Source organism: Hyla sarda, chromosome 1 (assembly GCF_029499605.1).
Source record: "Hyla sarda isolate aHylSar1 chromosome 1, aHylSar1.hap1, whole genome shotgun sequence".
Classification (NCBI taxonomy): Eukaryota; Metazoa; Chordata; class Amphibia; order Anura; family Hylidae; genus Hyla; species Hyla sarda.
Window position 1 is genome coordinate 424,187,181 of NC_079189.1, and position 21,481 is coordinate 424,208,661.

General features: G+C 41.7%; 1 protein-coding gene across 1 annotated transcript; it reads left to right on the forward strand.

Moving 5' to 3' along the window:
* The first annotated feature begins 16,086 nt into the window (after positions 1-16,086).
* On the forward strand, positions 16,087-17,031 carry LOC130270650 (olfactory receptor 11L1-like). The gene has a single exon (XM_056518202.1). The coding sequence runs from the start codon at positions 16,087-16,089 to the stop codon at positions 17,029-17,031; it is 945 nt and encodes a 314-aa protein (XP_056374177.1).
* The last annotated feature ends 4,450 nt before the right edge of the window (positions 17,032-21,481 follow it).

The window sequence follows — 21,481 nt, forward strand, 5'->3', positions numbered from 1 at the left end:
ATGGATGAAATGAAGAGAGGCAAGATGGCTACCGATTATTTAGGGCTGTGACTTCACAGGGGTCAATTAATGCTGATAGGCTGCATCTCACATGTGATTCAGGGTCATCCCGCCTACCTTCATTCCCGCCGCAGTTTCCCGCCCTCCCATAATCCCCTGCCCCATGTATTGACATGTGGATTCGCCATTTTAGCTCTCCAATAGCCTGGAACACTGTAAAATGGAGTTTAATGAAGCGATTTGTGTGATAGAATCAAGGCGATATTCGTATTCGTTGTGAATCGAATTTTTCATGAAATTCGTAACGAATTCGGGTTCGTCAGCTTCGATATGCTCATCTCTAATTCCGTCAACAATCCATCAACAAAGCCATGTCCAAGAGACAACAGTATGCGCCCACTCATCCAATGGCGCAGAAGCTGTATGTGCTCCTTTCCAAGTTGCTGGTGCCGCAGTCCTTCCCTCTTCAAGTGGTGGACTCTGCACCTTTCAGAGAACTGATGGCTTGTGCCAAGCCGAGGTGGAGAGTGCCAAGCCGTCATTTCTTTGCGAAGAAGGCAGTACCAGCCTTGCACAATTTTGTGGAAGAGAAGGTGGGCCAGTCCTTGAGCCTGTGGATGTGTACCAAAGTGCACAACAGCGCCAACGTCTGGAACTTTTACTATGCTCAGGGACAATACATGTCCTTTACGGCTCACTGGGTGAATGTGGTTCTAGCTCAGCCACAACACCAACTTGGACAGGTCACGCCGCTACCTTCTCCACGCGCTCAGGCCATTGGTCCTGTGACAGTGTGCGACTCAGCATCCTCATTCTCCACCGTGTCCTCAGCCTCCACTGCACAGACAAGTCACGCTGTTCTTTACAGGGTTTGCCTTGGCGAACAGAGTCACACAGGGAGGAACTGCTAAAACTCATTCATAAAGAAATCTGAGCATGGCTCACTCCACGTAAACTAGATATGGCAACCGGGGTGATTGGCAACAGGAAGAACACCTTTTCTGTGCTGCGACAAGGAAGGCTGAGCCACGTGCCCTGCATGGCACACTTGTTTAGTCTGGTTGTCAAGTGGTTTCTGAAGTGTTTTGCCTATCTGCAAAACATCCTAACAATGGGAAGGAAACTTTGCATGCACTTCAGCCATTCGTACACCGCAAAGCACGCCCTACTTAAACAGCAGCATCAGAAAGGTATCCCCCACATGTTGGAATTCCACCCTCCAGATCTTGGACCGACTATACAAACAGAGAAAAGCCATCACCAATTTCTTGATGAGTAAAGCGGATAGGGGAACTTCCATGTGTAACTTCAAAGTCAACCAGTGGCAGCTCATACATGACAACTGCCGTTTGCTCAGGTCAGTCACCAGGATTATGGGATGAACAACGTCATTCCGCTGCTTCATTTCCTACAACACGTGTTGGAAAAGATGGCTGGTCAGGGCACTTCAGATGTACCACCTACATCTCACAGCCACATGATCCTTGTGGGGGCTGAACTGGGGAAGAAGGAGGAGGAGGGGAAGGGGCACAGTGGAGCACAGTTTAGGTTTCATGAAATGGGTGGTTTTTCTAGTCATCTGACAGGAGAGGAGGAGCAGCAGAGGAGCTAGAGGGTTATGAGGAAGGTAAGACAGAGGACCCAGACACACTGTGGCAGTATGCAATGGAGATGGAGGCAGGGAGTTCGTCCGAGTCACTTGCAGAAATGCCACGATGCATGCTCACTTGCTTGCGTAGTGACCACCGACTTGTCACCATTCGGCAGCGGGATGACTTCTGGCTTTCCACCTTATTGGACCCTAGCTACCGCCACAAAATGTGGGCCTTTTTTCCACCCACTGAGAGGGAGGACAAACTGATCTACTACAGAGACATCCTACTTAGTCAGTTGGCCGATGCCTATCTGCGCCATCGTCCATCCTCTCGCAGGTCTGACTCGGGGGGCCCTCTGCGCTCACCTTGCAGTTCAATGGCTGCAGCCTGAGTCTACAGTTGCTGATGAGTAGCTTTTTTCCCCCACATAGTGAAGCAACTCATCAGCATTGGGTAGACATGGAGCAGGACCTGAACCAGCAGGTGGTGGCATACCTTGACATGCCTATGCCAACACACCTTGAAGATCCGCTGGACTTCTGGGCAGCCAAACTTGATTTGTGGCCACAACTAGCAGAGCTTGCCCCGGAAAAGCTGTCCTGCCCGGCCAGTAGGTTGCCATCAGAGCGGGTGTTTAATGCAAAGGGGGCCATAGTAACCTTAAGGAGAACTTGTCGACAAAAAATTTGGAGATACTGACCTTTGTGAAGATGAATCAGGCATGGATCAGCCAGAATTTCCACTCACGAATGCCTGATGCATCAGAGTATATTGACCATATGCGCATATAACCCAAATATGTTGGATACAGGGATATGGTGGATTCCTAGGAGTGCTGCGATGCCATAGGGATTTGAGGACAGATTTGGATCCGTCCGCAAGTAAATCAAGAAGAAACAAAAAGATCCCTCTCTAGGCGCTGCTTCTCCCAATGGATTCACACAGATGAGGTTGTCAGGCAAAAGTTTTCTAGAAAGCTTTTGCCTGACAATCTCATCTGTGTGAATCCATTGGGAGAAGCAGCACCTAGAGAAGGATCATTTTGTTTCTTCATAATATATTAGCTGTGGAATTACCACAAGAATCCAATGAAACAGGTGGGAGTGATAACAATGAACCATAACTGCATACATGAAACATTTGTATTTCCACAAAGAGTAAGACAGTGGGAGGGGGGGTGGGGGCGCTGAGAGCCACAGGCTGTAAAAGGTGGTATCTCACCTCGTGGCAGATTGCCAGCTCGATGCTCATCAGAATGGGTACTCAAAAAATTTAAATAACTTTAAATAAAATAAAATAAAAATTTTATAAAAAATCTATTTATTCTCTTCAATTTTTACGCCATATGGTCTCCCTGCTGCCACATCCAGACGCTCTGCGGCAGAAATTCTAATAGCGATGCCTGTAATCTGCATGTCATACTGAATAACAGTATTATTTCACTAACACAGCACATTCCCTATGCATGTTAGGACAAAGCAAAGTGTTGTACACCCCTATTGAGGCTCTCTGTAGGCCAGAAATAGCAGTTTTTAACCCCTTAAGGACTCATGACGTACTGGAACGTCATGAGTCCGCTCCCGATCTATAAAGCGGGGCCACGGCGGGGCCCCGTGTCATAGCGGGTCGGGCCCGGCCTCTAACAATGCTGCTGCGCGCTATTAACCCTTTAGACGCGGCGTTCAAAGTTGAACGCCGCGTCTAAAGTGAAAGTGAAAGTATGCCGGTTAGCTCAGGGAGCTGTTCGGGATAGCCGCGGTGAAATCAAGGCATCCCAAACCGTTTACAGGACAGCCGGAGGATCCCTACCTGCCTCCTCACTGTCCGATCGCTGAATGACTGCTCAGTGCCTGAGATCCAGGCATGAGCAGTCATGCGGCAGAGTCATCGATCACTAGTTTCCTATGAGAAACCAGTGATCAATGTAAAAGATCAGTGTTTGCAGTGTTATAGGTCCCTATGGAAATAAAGTGAATAAAGATCATTTAACCCCTTCCCTATTAAAAGTTTTCCCATAAAAAAAAAACTGTGTAAATAAAAATAAAAATAAACATATGTGGTATCGCCGCGTGCAGAAATGTCCGAATTATAAAAATATATTGTTAATTAAACCGCACGGTCAATCACGTGCGCACAAAAAAATCCAAAATAGTGCATTTTTGGTCACTTTTTATGTCAAGAAAAATGAATAAAAAGCGATCAATATATCCTATCAATGCAAAAATGGAACCGCTAAAAACTTCAGATCACGGCACAGAAACTGAGCCCTCATACTGCCCCATACGCAGAAAAATAAAAAAGTTATAGGGGTCAGAAGAGGACAATTTTAAACGTATACATTTTCCTGCATGTAGTTATGATTTTTTCCAGAAGTACGACAAAATCAAACCTACATAAGTAGGGCATCATTTTAATCGTATGGACCTACAGAATAAAGATAAGGTGTCATTTTTACCGAAAAATGTACTGTGTAGAAACGGAAGCCCCCAAAAATTATAACATGGTGTTTTTTTTTTTTTCAATTTTGTCTCACAATAATTTTTTTTTTCCATTTTGCCATAGATTTTTGGGTAAAATGACTGATGTAATTACAAAGTAGAATTGGTGACGCAAAAAATAAGCCATCATATGGATTTTTAGGTGCAAAATTGAAAGAGTTATGATTTTTTAAACGTAAGGAGGAAAGAACGAAAATGCAAAAACGGGAAAAACGCTGAGTCCTTAAGGGGTTAATAACGATTTGCCGCAAATAAATTTGTCAGAACCAAATTTTTTGGGAAAATTTTAATCGGCCGAATCAAATTTTTCTAAAGTTCGCTCATCCCTAGTTATTTTTCTCCTCCTTGTAGGATTGTTACACTATCACCACAATTAATTATAAAATGAATAAATAATTAAACAAGTACTGTATATTGTAATCATTATTATAATTGTGCCATAAGACTATTTCAAGAAATTGTAATTATGTAATTAGGTTTCATTTATTCTTTTTTCCCCAAAGAATGATGAAGGGAAAATATAAATTGAAGGTTGGATTGTATCTTTGCATGTTACTGTATTTTATAACGCTGCATAATATACTGGAAGCACAGCTGGTTGTGTATACATTCTACTAAAATATTCTAAGTGCTCAAGATGTATTATACAAGCTCCCTGCAAATGCAGACAAAATAACCCAGGAAGCAGATATAAGACTTCGTGAATTATAACAGACTTTTTATTTTAGAATTTCTTTAGATTATTTGGTAAGTTTACGGTTTTCTTAAAGCAGTACCAACAATTTTTAAAAGTAGTGTAAAGACAAAAAGGAAAATTAATTAAAATCAGTGCAAAGAGAAAAGTGGAGCAGTTGCCAATAGCAACCAATGAGATTGCTTCTTTTTAAAAATTAATCAGAAACAATCTGATTGGTTGTTAGAGGCTACTGCTCTAGCAACCAATACATCTCCCTCTAGAAGCTGAAAGCTCCACATTCTGAGAAGTTTATGGCACACTGAAGATAACTGGTGACAATTTAGGTGGTTTAACTTTTTGACGTTGTTTGATAATTAGGAGTGGTGAAATATTTCATAATGTTTCAGTAGTTCATTTAGATTGTCTTTAAGGTGCCCCAAATATCCATCATGAGTGTTTTTATCCAGTACAGAATGGGGGAAAGTCTACATTGAAGGAAATATTTTTATTTATTCTCCTCTTGGTTTTGTAGGTAAAGAAATTATGTTTCTATCATTTTATTATTAGGTTTATATAAACTATTATACTATGGATATTGCCATGGGGGAGTTGGGAATTAATTTTTTTCTCTGTTGTGGGGCAATTGGCATCAGCCTCAGGGTTTTTTTTTCCTTCTTCTGGATCAACACAGTAGGGTTTTAGGAAGAACTTGTACTCTTCTCTTTTTTCAACCTTATAATCTATACAATTGAACAGTGAGAGAAAGAATAACACGAAAAAATCTTGAAAAATGCATTTCAAATAAGTTATGAAATGATCTACTATCAATCAACAAGATTTCTGACTCCCAGGTGTCTTTTAAATAGGTACTGAGCAAAGATTAGGAGCACTCTCTTGAGTGTAGTGCTTCTAATCTTACCCTGTTACCTGTATAAAAGACAGCTGTCGACAGAAGAAATCAATCAGATTCCAAACTGCTTGTCCAAGGATGTCAAGGACAATATTGTAAACCTACACAAGGCTGGAATGGGCTGCAAGACAATCAACAAGCAACAGTTGCTGCGATATTTTGCAAATTGAAGAAACAAAATTACTGTCAATCTCCCACAATCAGGTGCACCATGCAAGATTTCACCTGGTGGAGATTTTTTGATCATGAGAATGGTGAGGATTTATCAATGATCTCAAGGCAGCTGGGACCATAGTTACCAAGGAAACAATTAGTAACACACTACGCTGTGAAGAACTGAAATCCTGCAGCACCTTCAGCTCCCCCTGGTTTCATAGACAGCAATGCATTTCTGAGCAGAATCCACAAAAACATTGAACAGGTATTTGTGAATGCTGGAATCACATATATTATATACAGTATATACTGCTGACAATGACTCCTGCAAAAACATCCTAAAAAATATGGATAGCAATGGATATCAATGAGCGTGGAAATTGTATTTTAATATTTGAGGTGTTAATATATTTGTTTGTTAATATTATAAAAGAATAAGTTTAGTACTTTTAGAAGCCACTGAGAAATTGATCCTTTTTCTGCTGTCTTGAGCAGGTTTTATACAGTTTATACATATAGTATATCTGTAACGGGACACGGCAGGTGGTGGATCCTCTGAGTCTGTGTGGATGATGACGTGAGCCATGTCAGGGAGCGGAGTCTAAGGTGCCGCTGGTTTTCACCAAAGCCCGCCGCAAAACGGGATGGTCTTGCTGCGGCAGGCGGCACCCAGGTCGTTACCCCTGGCACGACTCGTCCACACAGTAGCTGGGAGGTGGCTTGGCACAGAAGGAAACTGACAGGACGTGGAAAGATGGCAGTAGGTCAGAGCAGGTAACACAGGTGTAGGGTAGGAAAATTAGCAAGGAACAGGTACACGGTAACAGAGACACAGAAACACAGTAGCTTTTTCTAGGGCACAAAGGCAACAAAGATCTGGCAGGGAACCCAGGGAGGAGTTGATATTTAAGTACAGGTGACAGCTATACACACTTGATTAATTGAGCACTGGCCCTTTAAGTGAAAGAGTTCTGGAACGCGTGACCTAGGAGGCGGGGGCACGTGCGCCGGAGCTGCGAGAACATGGAGAGGCAGAAGATAAGGAAGGTGAGTAGCGGGCTGGGATTCGCATGCAGGCGTGTCCCGAAAAGCGAATCCCAGCCCTGCTGGCAGCCGGGACATAAGCAGAGAGCGCTCAAAGCCGGCGTGTCCGCCTGGAGTGCAGGTGTTACAGTCACACACAACCCTTTGGTCTCCCCTTCATCTTTGAAATTCAGAGAGTTTCCCACTACACGAGACCAGGGGGATTCTGGAATGGGCAAAGGCTGTAAGGAACTTGCAGGCTTCTGACGTGGAGTCTTCCGTCTTCTAAGGTGACCAAGTGTCAAGGAAGAATTTCCCCAATTCAAGACTTTATGTCTGAGTTTAACAGGCACAGAAGACATCACAGGGGGAACAAGACAGTGTTCTTGGCAATATTGTCCCCAACATGTCCCCAACTCCTACTTGTCCAAGTTGAGAGTGTTCTCCTGGACAAGGAGGACGTATAGAACTGTCTTTGAGAAAGTGCTTCGGACTGGCACAATATAAGCACAAATTCTCATTGCGTCGACAGGATTTTTCCTGCTGCGTCAAGTGAAAACGGCCCACTCCCATAGCCTCTTCGGCAGGAGGCAAAGTAGAGAGTAGGGGTGATTGTTGGAAAAAGGGAGCCAGACGAGGTAAACAATGTGTTCAGGCAGGTTCTTTTTCCAAAGGAAGTTCCTCCTGCCTCTCAGCAAAATGCACATCAATGCAAGTGGCTAAATGGATAAGTTCGCTCAGGTTAGCCGGAGAATGTCATGCAACAAGAGCATCCTTGCTTCTACAGGAAACTCCTTTTTTACAGGGTGAACACACATTCCAAGAAAGTTCAGAGGCAAGAGGGTCGAACTGAACCGCATAGTCACCAATGGAGGAGTTCCTTTGGCAGAGATTAAGGAGAGCAATCTCGGCAGAGTATGCTCGCGTGGGTTCTTCAAATGCATTGTGGAATTCTGCAAGGAAGCCTGACAGGTTCAAGGAGACTGGATCTCTACGATCCCAGAGAGGAGTAGCCCAGGCCAAAGCTTTTCCAGAAAGTAGACTGAACACAAATGCCATTTAAGCATGCTCGGTCGGGAACAGATCCGCCATGAGTTCTAGGTGGATAGAACACTGTGTCACAAAGCCTCTACACAGCTTGGGATCTCCGTCATACATGGAAGACAAGGACAAACAAAGCTTGGTGCCAGGAGAAGCTGCAGACACAGGAGGAGCTCAAGAACAGGTGGCTGCTGCTGTTGCTGTTGTTGCTGCTGAGCAGCAAGAAGCTGTTGCACCATGGCTGAGAGTTGTTTCAGTTGTTGCGCCTGATGGACTAACTACTGCGACTGTTAAGCCACAACAGTGGGAAGATCCCAGACATTTGGCAAAGACACCCCAGCAGGATCCATGGCCGGATCTTAATGTAACGGGACAAGGCAGGTGGTGGATCCTTTGGGCCTCTGTGGATGATGACGTGAGCCAGGGAGCGGAGTCTAAAGTGCAGCTGATTTTAGGTGTAGACACTTGATTAAATGAGCAATGGCCCTTTAAGTAAAAGAGCTCCGGCACGTGCTCTAGGAGGTGGGGGCACGTGCACCGGGGCTACGAGGACACGGAGAGGTGGAAGATGAGGAAGGTGAGTGACGGGCTGGGATTCGCGAAGCGAATCTTAGCCCCGCCATCAGTGGGGACATAATTAGAGAGCCCTCACGGCCAGCATGTCCGGCCAGAGGGCAGGTGTTACAATATCCACACTATGACAAAAGTTTGGAACCCAATTCGTTTAGATTTGTTCATGTTTTCTGTCCATGTTTCTGGGAGCCTAAAAAAAAAAAAAGATCTTTTATAATTTATTTATTTTTGTTACCTTTTTTTTGTATGTCCATTATTTTTTTTATAATCTTTATCATGTATATTAAAGCCTAAAACTGTAAAACTTTACAAAATGTTAACCAAGAGATATTACATGCTTTCTGCAGTCCTTACAAGAGATGGGTGAACTTAACCTGTAGAATCTTAGTTCGGTCAGAACTCTGTAGAAGTTTGGTTCGGTGCACACTCATGGCAGAAAGGAGAAAGAGGAAGGATGACCTCAGGGTAGTACATTATAATGTTCAAACTGCTCTCCCAGCCAATCAGGAGACAGCATAGAGGTGATGTCAAACTGCTATAAAAGCCTATGCACATAGCCTCAGTAGCGAGTTAAGAAAGTGGCTGAGCGCCATGTGATACTTCGTTCACACGTATGAAGAAGATGGACCGGAGGACCGATCAGCTGTAGTGGCACTCCGTAGGAACCCAGGAAGGTGAGTGATGGTTTATTTTCATTTTTTTGCAGCCCTGGCAGGACGGAGCAGGAGTAGTCTGCTCCAGAGTACTCCTTTAATTGTGAAAATGTATAGGTTCACTTTTATGTACTTTCTGCAATGTTATCCTTCATAGTCCTAACCTTGTGTACTCACAAAACACTTTATGGAGAATATACAGATGTTTCATTCCTTACTTTTCCTCTTACCTGAGTTTATGCAGATATTTGATGTGAGATGAACAACTTGGTAAAGAAACATATGATTTGGCATTACTTGTCAGGAAATGTGTATAATTGCTATATGTGTCACTCTTTGCCCCGCCCCAAGTAGTTGTAAAGTGAATGTCAGCTTGTCTATGGTTTTAATGCAATGTTATAGTAAGTAATAATATATTAAGTCTTCATTGTGAGAAACTAGAGTCAAAATTCAGAGAAAGGTCAAGATCAACACTTCTTTAGATTAAACATGGCCACACTAAATTGTTCAGAAGTAGAATGTTTTTGTATAAACGTTTGACCTGAGAAGAAAGACGATATAGGGGATTTTTTTTGCTTTTAAAAGTAAATTAAATTTATTATTCTGTGGGTATTTTGTTTCCCTTTCTCTCCAAGACAGAGCCTATATGCTCTATTTATAAGGTAAAATACTTTGTACGCGTTAAACACGAAATAATTACATAATCAATATCTTCACATCTATGGTGAGTAGTTATATGCCTATAGCTACTGAAAAACCATCTATCTAGTCCTGAGCCTAAAACAAAACTCACCCATATGTATTTAACATCTTGCATGGTCTCAGTGAAAATAATGCAGATGTGTCTTCTTCATGCAATACTAATACAAATTCTGATTTGAAACATTGGCATTTTATTGTGTTCGAGTAGTAAAAAGGGTAATACAAAGAGAAAAAAAATAGTTTCCTGGTGACAGAGGTAATTGACAAATCTGTATAACTTTCTATTTCAAAATCTCAAGTCTTCTAGAACTTATCGGTTTCTTTATGCTTTGGAGGAAATGCTCACTGCTGCCACTTCTGTCTATATCAGGAACCATCTAGAAGGCATCCAGGAATGATCTGAGGATAATGATCAGTTATTGACACACATTCGAAAAAGTCAGCTAGACATCTTATCCCCTATCCAAAGGCCTCCGGGACCCCCCCACGATCTCCGGCCTGGCAACCCGCATTCTGCACTTTTATGTTGAGAATGGTGGCTGTGCTAGGCTCCGGTATATAACAACTTATCCCCTATCCTAAGGATAGAGGATAAGTGTAAGATCGCAGGGGTCCAACTGCTGGGGCCCCCTGCAATCTCCCGAGTGGCCCCCTGCATGAAACGAGCATTTTCGACCACCGCACAAAGCGGCGGCCAACACGCCCCCTCCATGCAGCTTTATGGGAGAGTCGGAGTTGCTTTCGCCAATCTCCGGCTCTGCCATAAAGCTTCATGGAGGGGGCTTGTTGGCCACAGCTTCGTGCTGTGGTCGAAAATTTTCGTTTCATGCAGGGAGCCCGGGCGCCATTCGGGAGATCACGGGGGGGCCCCAGCGGTCAGAGCTCCCATGATCTAACACTTATCTCCTATCCTTAGGATAGGGGATAAGTTGTCACATCCCAGAGTTATCCTTGAACCCCTTAAGGACACAGGGTTTTTCTGTTTTTGCATTTTCATTTTTTCCTCAACACCTTCTAAAAATTCATAACGCTTTCAATTTTGCACATAAAATTCCATATGATGGCTTATTTTTTGCGCCACCAATTCTACTTTGCAGTGACATTAGTCATTTTACCCCAAAATGCACGGCGAAATGGAAAAAAAATTAATTGTGCCACAAAATTGAAGAAAAAATTTCATTTTATGACATTTGGGGGCTTCCATTTCTACGCAGTGCATTTTTCGGTAAAAAATAACAACTTACCTTTATTCTGTAGGTCAATATGGTTAAAATGATACCCTGCTTATATAGGTTGAATATTGTCATACTTCGGAAAAAAATCATAACTACATGCAAGAAAATGTATATGTTAAAAATTCTCATCTTCTAACCCCTATAACTTTAAATTTTTTCTGCATAGGGCCGATATGGGGGACTCATTTTCTGTGCCGTGTTCTGAAGTTTTTATTAGTACCTTTTTGTATTGATCGGACTTTTTGATGGCTTTTTATTCATTTTTCCATGATACAAAAAGTGACCAAAAATACGCTATTTTGGACTTTGGAATTTTTTTGTGCGTACGCCATTGACCATGCAATTTAATTAGTTATATATTTTTATAGTTCGGACATTTACGCATGCAGCGAAACCACATATGTTTATTTTTATTTTTATTTACACAGGTTATTTATTTTTTTTTTTTGGGAAAAGGGGGGTGATTCAAACTTTTATTAGGGAAGGGGTTAAATGACCTTTGCTAAATTTTTTTTTTACAGTGCTATAGCTCCCATAGGGACCTATAACACTGCACACACTGATCTCTTATGCTGATCCCTGCAAAGCCATAGCTTTGAGATAGGGGCTCGATTGCTCAAGCCTGTAGCTCAGGCTTGGAGCAATCAAACCCAGATTGGACACCGCGGAGACAGGTAAGGAGACCTCCGCTCGCATCCTAGCTGATCACGATGTCCCGATCAGCTCGACTGAGCTGCCAGTAAGTGCTTACTTTCCCTTTCAGACTCGGCGGTCAACTTTGATCGCCGCGTCTGAAGGGTTAATAGAGCACGGCACATCGATCGGTGGCGCGCGCTGTTAGCCCAGGGTCCCGGCTATGAATAGCAGTGGGGACCGACCCGGTGTGAGGCGGGATTAAGGTGTGACCCCGTTTTAACCCCTTAAGGACGCAGGGTTTTTCCGTTTTTTGCATTTTCATTTTTTCCTCAACACCTTCTAAAAACCATAACGCTTTCAATTTTGCACATAAAATTCCATATGATGGCTTATTTCTTGCGCCACCAATTCTACTTTGCAGTGACATTAGTCATTTCACCCAAAAATCCACGGCGAAACGGAAAAAAAATTCATAGTGCGACAAAATTGAAGAAAAAATGTCATTTTGTAACTTTTGGGGGCTTCTGTTTCTACGTAGTTCATTTTTCGGTAAAAATAACACCTTATTCTGTAGGTCCATACGGTTAAAATGATACCCTACTTATATAGGTTGGATATTGTCGTACTTCGGAAAAAAATCATAACTACATGCAGGAAAATTTATATGTTAAAAATTCTCATCTTCTAACCCCTATAACTTTTTTATTTTTCTGCATACGGGCCGGTATGAGGGCTCATTTTTGGCTCCGTGTTCTGAAGTTTTTATCGGTACAATTTTTGTATTGATTGGACTTTTTGATCACTTTTTATTCATTTTTTCATGATATAAAAAGGGACCAAAAACACACTATTTTGGACTTTGGAATTTTTTTGTGTGCACGCCATTGACCGTGAGATTTAATTAACGATATATTTTTATAGTTCAGACATTTACGCACGTGGCGATATCACATATTTTTATTTTTATTTACACAGTTTTTTTGGGGGGGGGGAAGGGGGGTGATTCAAACTTTTATTAGGGAAGGGGTTAAATGACCTTTGTTAACTTTTTTTCACTTTTTTTTTGCAGTGTTATAGCTCCCATAGGGACCAACAACACTGCACACACTGATCTCTTGTGCTGTTCCCTGTAAAGCCATAGCTTTGCACGGATCAGTGAGATAGGGGCTTGATTGCTCAAGCCTGTAGCTCAGGCTTGGAGCAATCAATCGACGATCGGGCGCTGCGGAGACAGGTAAGGAGACCTCCGCCTGCGTCCCAGCTGATTGGAACATCGCAATTTTATCGCGATGTCCCAATCAGCCCGACTGAGCTGCCGGGAAGCGTTTACTTTCGCTTTCAGACGCGGTGGTCAACTTTGATCGCCGCGTCTGAAGGGTTAACAGCGCGTGGCACAACAATCAATGTTGCTCGCTGTTAGCCCAGGGTCCCGGCTATGATTAGCAGCCGGGACTGACCCGGTGTGATGCGGGGTCACGGCGTGACACTGTTTTAAACACCGGACCGGGCGTAGGGCGTACAGGTACGCCCTACGTCCTTAAGATGTTAAACACAGAGTGGAGTTTGCTCCATGCAGTGGATTACTGTGATGCCGGGCCGGAGATCGTGGGGGGGTCCCAGCTGCCGGACTCCCCCCCCCCCCCACAATTAGTGATCTTATTCCCTATCCTTTTCTATCCTATTTTAGCGTAATGTATTTATTTTTAGTACCACTTACTAGTGTTGCTCGCGAATATTCGCAATGCAAATTTTATTCGAGAATATCGCATATTCGCGAATGTTCGTGAATATATCACTATATATTCGTAATTACGAATATTCGTTGTTTTTTTTATTTTTTTATTTTTTTTTTCACAGTACACATCACAGTGATCATCTCTTTCTGCTTCCAGCTTGTGTGGTGTAAAAAAGGCTCTAATACTACTGTGTGAGACCGGTGTGCGAATTTTCGCATATGCGAAAATTTGCATATGCTTATTTTCGCATATACGAATTTTCGCTTATGTTAATTTCTGTATATGCTAATTTTCGCATATGTGGATTTTCGCATACACGAATTTTCGCATATGCGAAAATAAATCGAGAATATTACGAATATGCGAATATCCGCAAATATATGACGAATATTTGTCCATATATTCGCGAATATTCGCGAATTCGAATATGGCCTATGCCGCTCAACACTACCACTTACAGGTAAGTATACATTTGTTGTATTACACATAAACTCAAGACTTGCAAGTATTGCAGAGCATTTGGCCTATATAGACATGGATAATGATACATATTAATAACATGACATTCTATATATCTTAAAATCTATACAGCCTAAAGGGTATGGGGTGTGATAATCTTGATAATGCGAACTTGCCACTGTACTGCTAGGCTAGTAATAGAAGAGACAGCATAGATTATTAGGGCTTTTCTTTCACCCCTTAGTCTGGCTATTTCTGTTATCTGATGACCTTGTTTCCTATGTCCCAGCTCAGATTGGTAACTTCTTACAAGCTATTTTCTTATCAAGTCCTTATTATTTCTATGCTGAGTATGTGCTTTTCGTTACATGTTTTAGGGTCTTAACACCATCATGAAAATAGGTTCTGGGAGAGAACCAAAATGTTGTTACTTCACATTTGATCAAATAAACCTTTATTAACATTTCAAATGCTGCAGTGAATTCTCTTTGTAGATAGATAGATAGATTGATAGATATGTATAGGCTAGATGTAGCAGTTTAGTCCCACAATTGTTTGCTCAACGTGAGCTCTTATATTAGGATGTCATGATGTTAAGGGGGTATTCCGGCCATAGACATCTTATCTTAGATGTCTGATCATGGGGGCCCCGCTGCTGGGGCCCCCTGCCATCTCTGTGCAGCACCAGCATTCTATGCTGGGCTGCTGTTCCAGTCATGCCGCCACGCCCCCTCCTATAGACATGAATGGAGGGGCATGATGTGATGTCATGAGGGGGCGTGGCAAGATGTCACTTCTCCAGTCCCTGAAATACAGAGGTTCCTAATACTGGAGCAGCAGCTTGGCCTAGAATGCTTGTGCTGCACAGAGACTGCAGGGCATTCCCGCGGGGGGCCACCTACGATCAGACATCTTATACCCTATTCTTTAGATAGGGCATAAGATTTCTATGGCCAGAATACCCCTGTCTGTATGACAGTTTTAGAAAGGACCATTTAAGACCACAATTTTGTCTTTTGATGTCACTGGAGTTTAGATGCATTTTGCACAATTCTGGCATATACTTACTTCATACAAGTGAAAATATATTACCATTTTTTATTTAAAGAGTACCTGTCATCATCTAAACTTTCCCTGATCCCCCTCCCCATCTGTCCCTTTCTCTAACTATGCCTATCCCTGTGTTTATTGAGGTTTAAAACGCTGTGTAAATACCTTTTTTTATCCCTCTTCATTAGCTCAGGAGCACTGTCTTTCTGAGGGGTGGAAGGAGGCGGGTCCCGGCAGGCATGATGTCACATGAAGCCTGGCTGGGACTCTGCTTCTGCCAGTCTTCCTGTATGCTGCTCTCCCTCTGCAGCAGTGTTTCCCAACCAGGGCACCTCCAGCTGTTGCAAAACTACAACTCCCAGCATGACCAGACAGCCAACAGCTGTCCTCCGGGCATGCTGGGAGTTGTAGTTTTGCAACAGCTGGAGGCACCCTGGTTGGGAAACACTGCTCTGCAGTGTGCATACAGACTAAGTACAGGGAAGGGACGTCAGCCTGTCTCTCTCTCTCTCTACTGTGTCTCTCTGCACTAAAAAGTCAATGCTGAGAACCAGGGGCTGAGGGAGCAATTGCAGAGGCAGTGATTAAGATGAATGTCGGGGGGGGGGGGGGGGGGGGGGGAGATAATACAATGTATAAGATAACGTGTGGTGAGGGGCAGGGAGAACACAGAGCAGGGGGGAGGGGGAGGTGACTGGCCTCTGTTATATGAGAGGCATGTGCAGGCTTGTAGCTCACAGGCTGAGAGTACTGAACTTCCGGTGGAAGGACCAGAGCCCTTCAGCATTAGTCCTAAAAGCTGTACACTTACTATGAAAAGCATAGGATGCTGCTTGCAGACCAGGCATAGAAGAGTGACCCCTAGTGGCCAAAAGTATAAAATGAAAAAACTGGTATAAATATTAATATTTTTTAATGAAGATATATTACAATATCTCTTCATTAATGATTATGAACAACATATTAAAAGTTTTTGTTGATGACAGGTACTCTTTAACTGTGTATTACCACTTTTTCAAATTGCACTTTGCCTAGTCAAATCTAAGTAGTATTAATATAATTTAGCTGTGCTTCAGAAGATGCATATAAAGTAAGTACCTTATGTTTTTTTTGTTTGTTTTGTTTTTTATATATATAGTCAAAATGCATTCAGGAAATGTAAACATAACTGAATTCCAGCTTGTTGGATTTAAAAATCTTCACAACTTTCGAATCTTTATTTTTATTTTCTTTCTCCTCATATATATTTTCACTTTGTCCGGAAATCTTCTGATCGTTTTTCTTGTAGCAACCAGTGCTCGTCTTCATTCTCCGATGTACTTCTTTCTAAGCAACCTATCTGTATCTGAGATTGTTTTCACTACAAATATTATTCCCAACATGTTAGACAACTTACTTTCAGAAGATACTTCTATATCATTCCCTGGGTGCTTGACTCAATATTATTTCTTCAGTTCTTCAGCCACGACTGAATGCTTACTACTTGCAATTATGTCATATGACAGATATTTGGCGACATGCAGGCCCCTACATTACTTTTCTCTTATGAATTTTAAATTGTGCTGTCAGACTGCCATGTGTTCTTGGTTAGCCGGTTTAGCAATATCAATGGTTACCCTTATTTTACTATGCAAGTCACATTTTTGTGGTCCAAACATAATAGATAGTTTTTTCTGTGATCTTTCACCCCTTATAGAACTTTCCTGTTCAGATAAATTCCTGATAGAAATTGAATCATTTGTATTTGCATCCCTATTGACATTATTTCCCTTTCTATTTATCATTACAACTTACATAATTATTATCTACAATATTTTCAAGATTCCTTCATCAACTGGTAGAAAGAAGACCTTTTCCACATGTAGTTCTCATCTTGTTGTTGTATCCATTTATTATGGAACTCTTATTGCTATGTATGTAGCGCCATCTCGAAGGCAAATATTCAGTATTAGCAAAGCACTGTCATTGCTTTATACTGTAGTTACTCCGCTGTTTAATCCAATTGTGTACAGCCTTAGAAATAAAGAAATTCACATTGCACTGAACACCATGATAAAACGTTTTACAATGCAACCATTTGCAAAATAGTAAAAATGTTAAAAATGAAGGTCCAGATTTATCAAACTGTGTGAGAGAAATAATAGAGCAATTTTTCCACAGCAACCAATCACAGCTCTGGTTTAACTTTACCAGAGCTCAATAGCTGAGTTGTGATTGGCTGCTGTGGAAAAATCATTCACATTTTTCTCTCACACAGTTTGATAAATCTGGGCCGAAGTGTTAGTTGGTGAGGGGCCTGACTGCACACCAAAATGGTGGCATAATGCAGTGGCTCATACTGCAACAGCCCTTCTCTGCCATTTTTACGTGCAACCAGCAGAACCTAAAGGGGTATTCCAGGAAAAAACTTTTTAATATATCAACTGGCACCACAAAGTTAAACAGATTTGTAAGTTACTTCTATTAAAAAAAAAAAAAATCTTAATCCTTTTAATAATTATCAGTTGCTGAAGTTGAGTTCTTTTCTGTCTGGCAATAGTCCTCTCTGCAGACATCTCTGCTTGTCTCGGGAACTGCACAGAGACGAAGAGGTTTGCTATGAGGATTTGCTTCTACCCTAGACAGTTCCCAAAACAGGTGTCATTAGAGAGCACTTAGACAGAAAATAACAACTCAACTTCAGAAGCTCATAAGTACTGAAAGAATTAACCCTATTAGCACTATTAACCCTTTAGACGCGACGTTCAAATTTGAACGCCGCGTCTAAAGTGAAAGTGAAATCATGTCGGTTAGCTCAGTGGGCTGTTCGGGATAGCCGCGGCGAAATTGCAGCATCCTGAACAGTTTAAAGGACAGCCGGAGGGTCCCTACCTGCTTCCTCGCTGTCCGATCGCCAAATCACTGCTCAGTGCCTGAGATCCAGGCATGAGCAGTCAAGCGGCAGAATCATTGATCACTGGTTTCCTATGAGAAACCAGTGATCAATGTAAAAGATCAGTGTGTGCAGTGTTATAGGTCCCTATGGGAGCTATAACACTGCAAAGAAAAGTGAAAAAAAAGTGAATAAAGATCATTTAACCCCTTCCCTATTAAAAGTTTGAATCACCCCCCTTTTCCCATAAAAAAACACAGTTTAAATAAAAATAAACATATATGGTATCACTGCGTGCGGAAATGTCCGAATTATAAAAATATATATCATTAATTAAACCGCAGGGTCAATGGCATACGCGCAAAAAAATTCCAAAGTCCAAAATAGTGCATTTTGGTCACTTTTTATACCATGAACAAATGAATAAAAAGTGATCAATAAGTCCTATCAATGCAAAATTTGTACCCTTAAAAACTTCAGATCACGGCGCAAAAAATTAGCCCTCATACAGCCCTCATACTGCCCCAAGTTATAGGGGTCAGAAGATGACAATTTTAAACGTATTAATTTTTTTCCAGAAGTACGAAAAATCAAACCTATATAAGTAGGGTATCATTTTAATTGTATGAATCTACAGAATAAGGATAAGGTGTCATTTTTACCGAAAAATGTACTACGTAGAAACGGAAGCCCCCAAAAGTTACAAAACAGCTTTTTTTTTTTCAATTTTGTCTCACAATGATTTTTTTTTCCGTTTCACCGTAGATTTTTGTGCAAAATGACTGACGTCATTACAAAGTAGAATTGATGACGCAAAAAATAAGCAATCATGTGGATTTTTAGGTGCAAAATTGAAAGAGTTATGATTTTTTAAAGGCAAGAGCAAAAAACGAAAATGCAAAAATGGAAAAACCCCTGGTCCTTAAGGGGTTAAACAGCATAAACCACTTAAATCTGGATTACGTATTACTATATTCGACTTTGCTACTTTCGGTATGCTCTTTCTATGCCCCTTATTGGCTTATGACACACACACCCTCATTTTAACAGGGGAATTTGAGTAAAAAAATAAATACATTTAAAATAAATGATTTGGAGGCTGTAAACTTAATACCGCATCGTTCCTCTAACTCTAATTCCCCCATACCACATGATTTTTCCCGTCTGATCTCCCCTGTACCACATAATTTCCGACCTCTGATTGCTCCTGTGCCAAAGCATTTTTTCCCCTGTGATCTCCCTAGTGCCAAATTATTTCCCCCCCCCTCTGATCCTCCCTGTGCCCCTGCCAAATAATTTTTCCACCTCTGTCTGCTCCCCTGTCTCAAATAATTTACCCCCTCTGTCTGCTCCCTTTGCCAAATCATCCCTCCCCCCCCCCCCCCCGTCCATCTGCTACCCTGTTTTTTTTTCTTTTAAATTGGCATGTGTCTCCGGGCGCACTCCGGCAGGCTCAGTTGACATCTGGGCTGCTCTTCTGCATACAGTAAAACACTGATGAATGACATCCTCTGCACGGCGTCAAGGACGTCAGTCGTCAGTCCCAGCAGTCGCTACTGTTCAGTGATTTAAAGTAGCCGCTGCGCTGGCTGACTTTTCATTATCAGCAGCTTGGCTACGGCCACTTTAGAACAGTAAATACGATAAATACGGTACTTCCCTCTCATCAATATAGATGCCTCTTTTCGATTTGTGTTTTTTGGGGGGAAAAGAAGAGAAAAACAAAAGCAAAAAAATGACTGCATGTATATGTTGACTTTGCAGCACTATAAGAAGGAGGAAGTTGTTATTATGAGGGACTTTAACTACCCTAATATAGACTGGGAAGCTGAAACCTGTAGGACCAGCAAAGATAACAGGTTATTGGCAATAATAAAGGGCAATAACCTTTCCCAACTAGAGCAGGACTCAACAAGAGGGGATCTCTTCTGTACCTTATACGAACCAATAGGCCAGGCATAGTGTCTGAAGTCCTGTAGAGGTGTAGGATCATCTTGGTAATAGTGACCACAACATACGTTTTCATTTATCCTATAGGAGAATGTCTACTAGTGGGGCTTCAAAAATATTAACCTTCAGGAAGGCCAATTTCCACCTTCTAAGAGAACACCTCAGTGACATATTGTGACCTTGCTCTCAGTAATAAAAGTACACAAGCTAAATGGTACATTTTTAAGCGTAACCTGAATGGATCTTGGGAGAGACATATAGCCTATGGGAATAAGTAGGTTAGAAACACACAAATCACAAGGCCCAGATGGCATCCATTCCAGGATTTTGCAGGAATTAAGTACCGTGTTACACAGACCCTTATTCCTTATATTTAAAGATTCTATAATGACAGGGATTGTTCCACAGGACTAGCGCTTAGCAAATGTGATATCAATATTCAAAAAGGGGTCAAAAAGGAAGCCTGGGAAGATATTAGGTAAAACTACTACTGAAAAGGACTTGGGGATATTGGCAGACAGTAAACTCAACTTTAGTGTCCAGTGACAGGCAGTGGCTGCCAAGGCTAACAAAGTCATGGGATGTATAAAGAGAGGCAGAGATAGTTTTGCCTTTGTATAAATCGTTAGTCAGATTACAAATGGAGTATTGTGTCGAATTTTGGGCACCTGAATATGAGAAGGACATGGCTGAACTCTCCAGTTCAGCCATATCCTTCTCATATACAGGTGCCCAAAATTGGACACAATACTCCACTTGTAGTCTGACTAATGATTTATACAAAGGCAAAACTCCAGAACCCTCTTGGTGGTATGGGAGGATTACAGAACCAAGACAGGTTATCAAGCTTAGGGTTATTTAGTTTGGAGAAAAGACTATGACAAGAGGGTATCCTTTACATCTAGAGTAAAGAAGGTTTCATCATAATCATCATCATCATGGCAGATGGGGATTCTTTACTGTAAGAGCAATAAGACTATAGAACTCTCTGCCACATGATGTTGTGATGTCTGACTCAATAAACAAGTTCAAGGGGGGCTGGAGGCTGTATTTTGGAAAAAAAATTTATTACAGGTTATGGATTCAAGACTTGATGAGGATAGAACGTTGATTCAGGGAGTAATGCTGATCGCCATACTGGAGTTGGGAAGGAATATTTCCTCTGTCATGGGGCAATTGGTATCAGCCTCATGATTAGTGTTGCTCGCGAATATTCGCAATTCGAATATTATTCGCGAATATCGCATATTCGCGAATTCGCGAATTTCGCGAATATAGCGCTATATATTCGTAATTACGAATATTCGTTTTTTTTTTTGTTTTTTTTATTTCTTCACAGTACACATCACAGTGATCATCCCTCTCTGCTTCCAGCTTGTGTGGTGTAAAGAAGGCTGTAATACTACTGTGTGAGACTGACGTGCGAAAATTCGCATATACGAAAATTCGCATATGCGAAAATTAGCATATGCTAATTTTCGCATATGCGTATTTACGCGCGTGTTAATTTTGTATATGCCAATATTCACATATGTTAATTTTCGTATACGCGAATATTCGCATATGCGAAAATAAAACGAGAATATAACGAATATGCGAATATTCGCGAATATATGACGAATATTCGTCCATATATTCGCGAATATTCGCGAATTCGAATATGGCCTATGCCGCTCAACACTACTCATGATATGTTTTTGCCTTCCTCTGGATCAA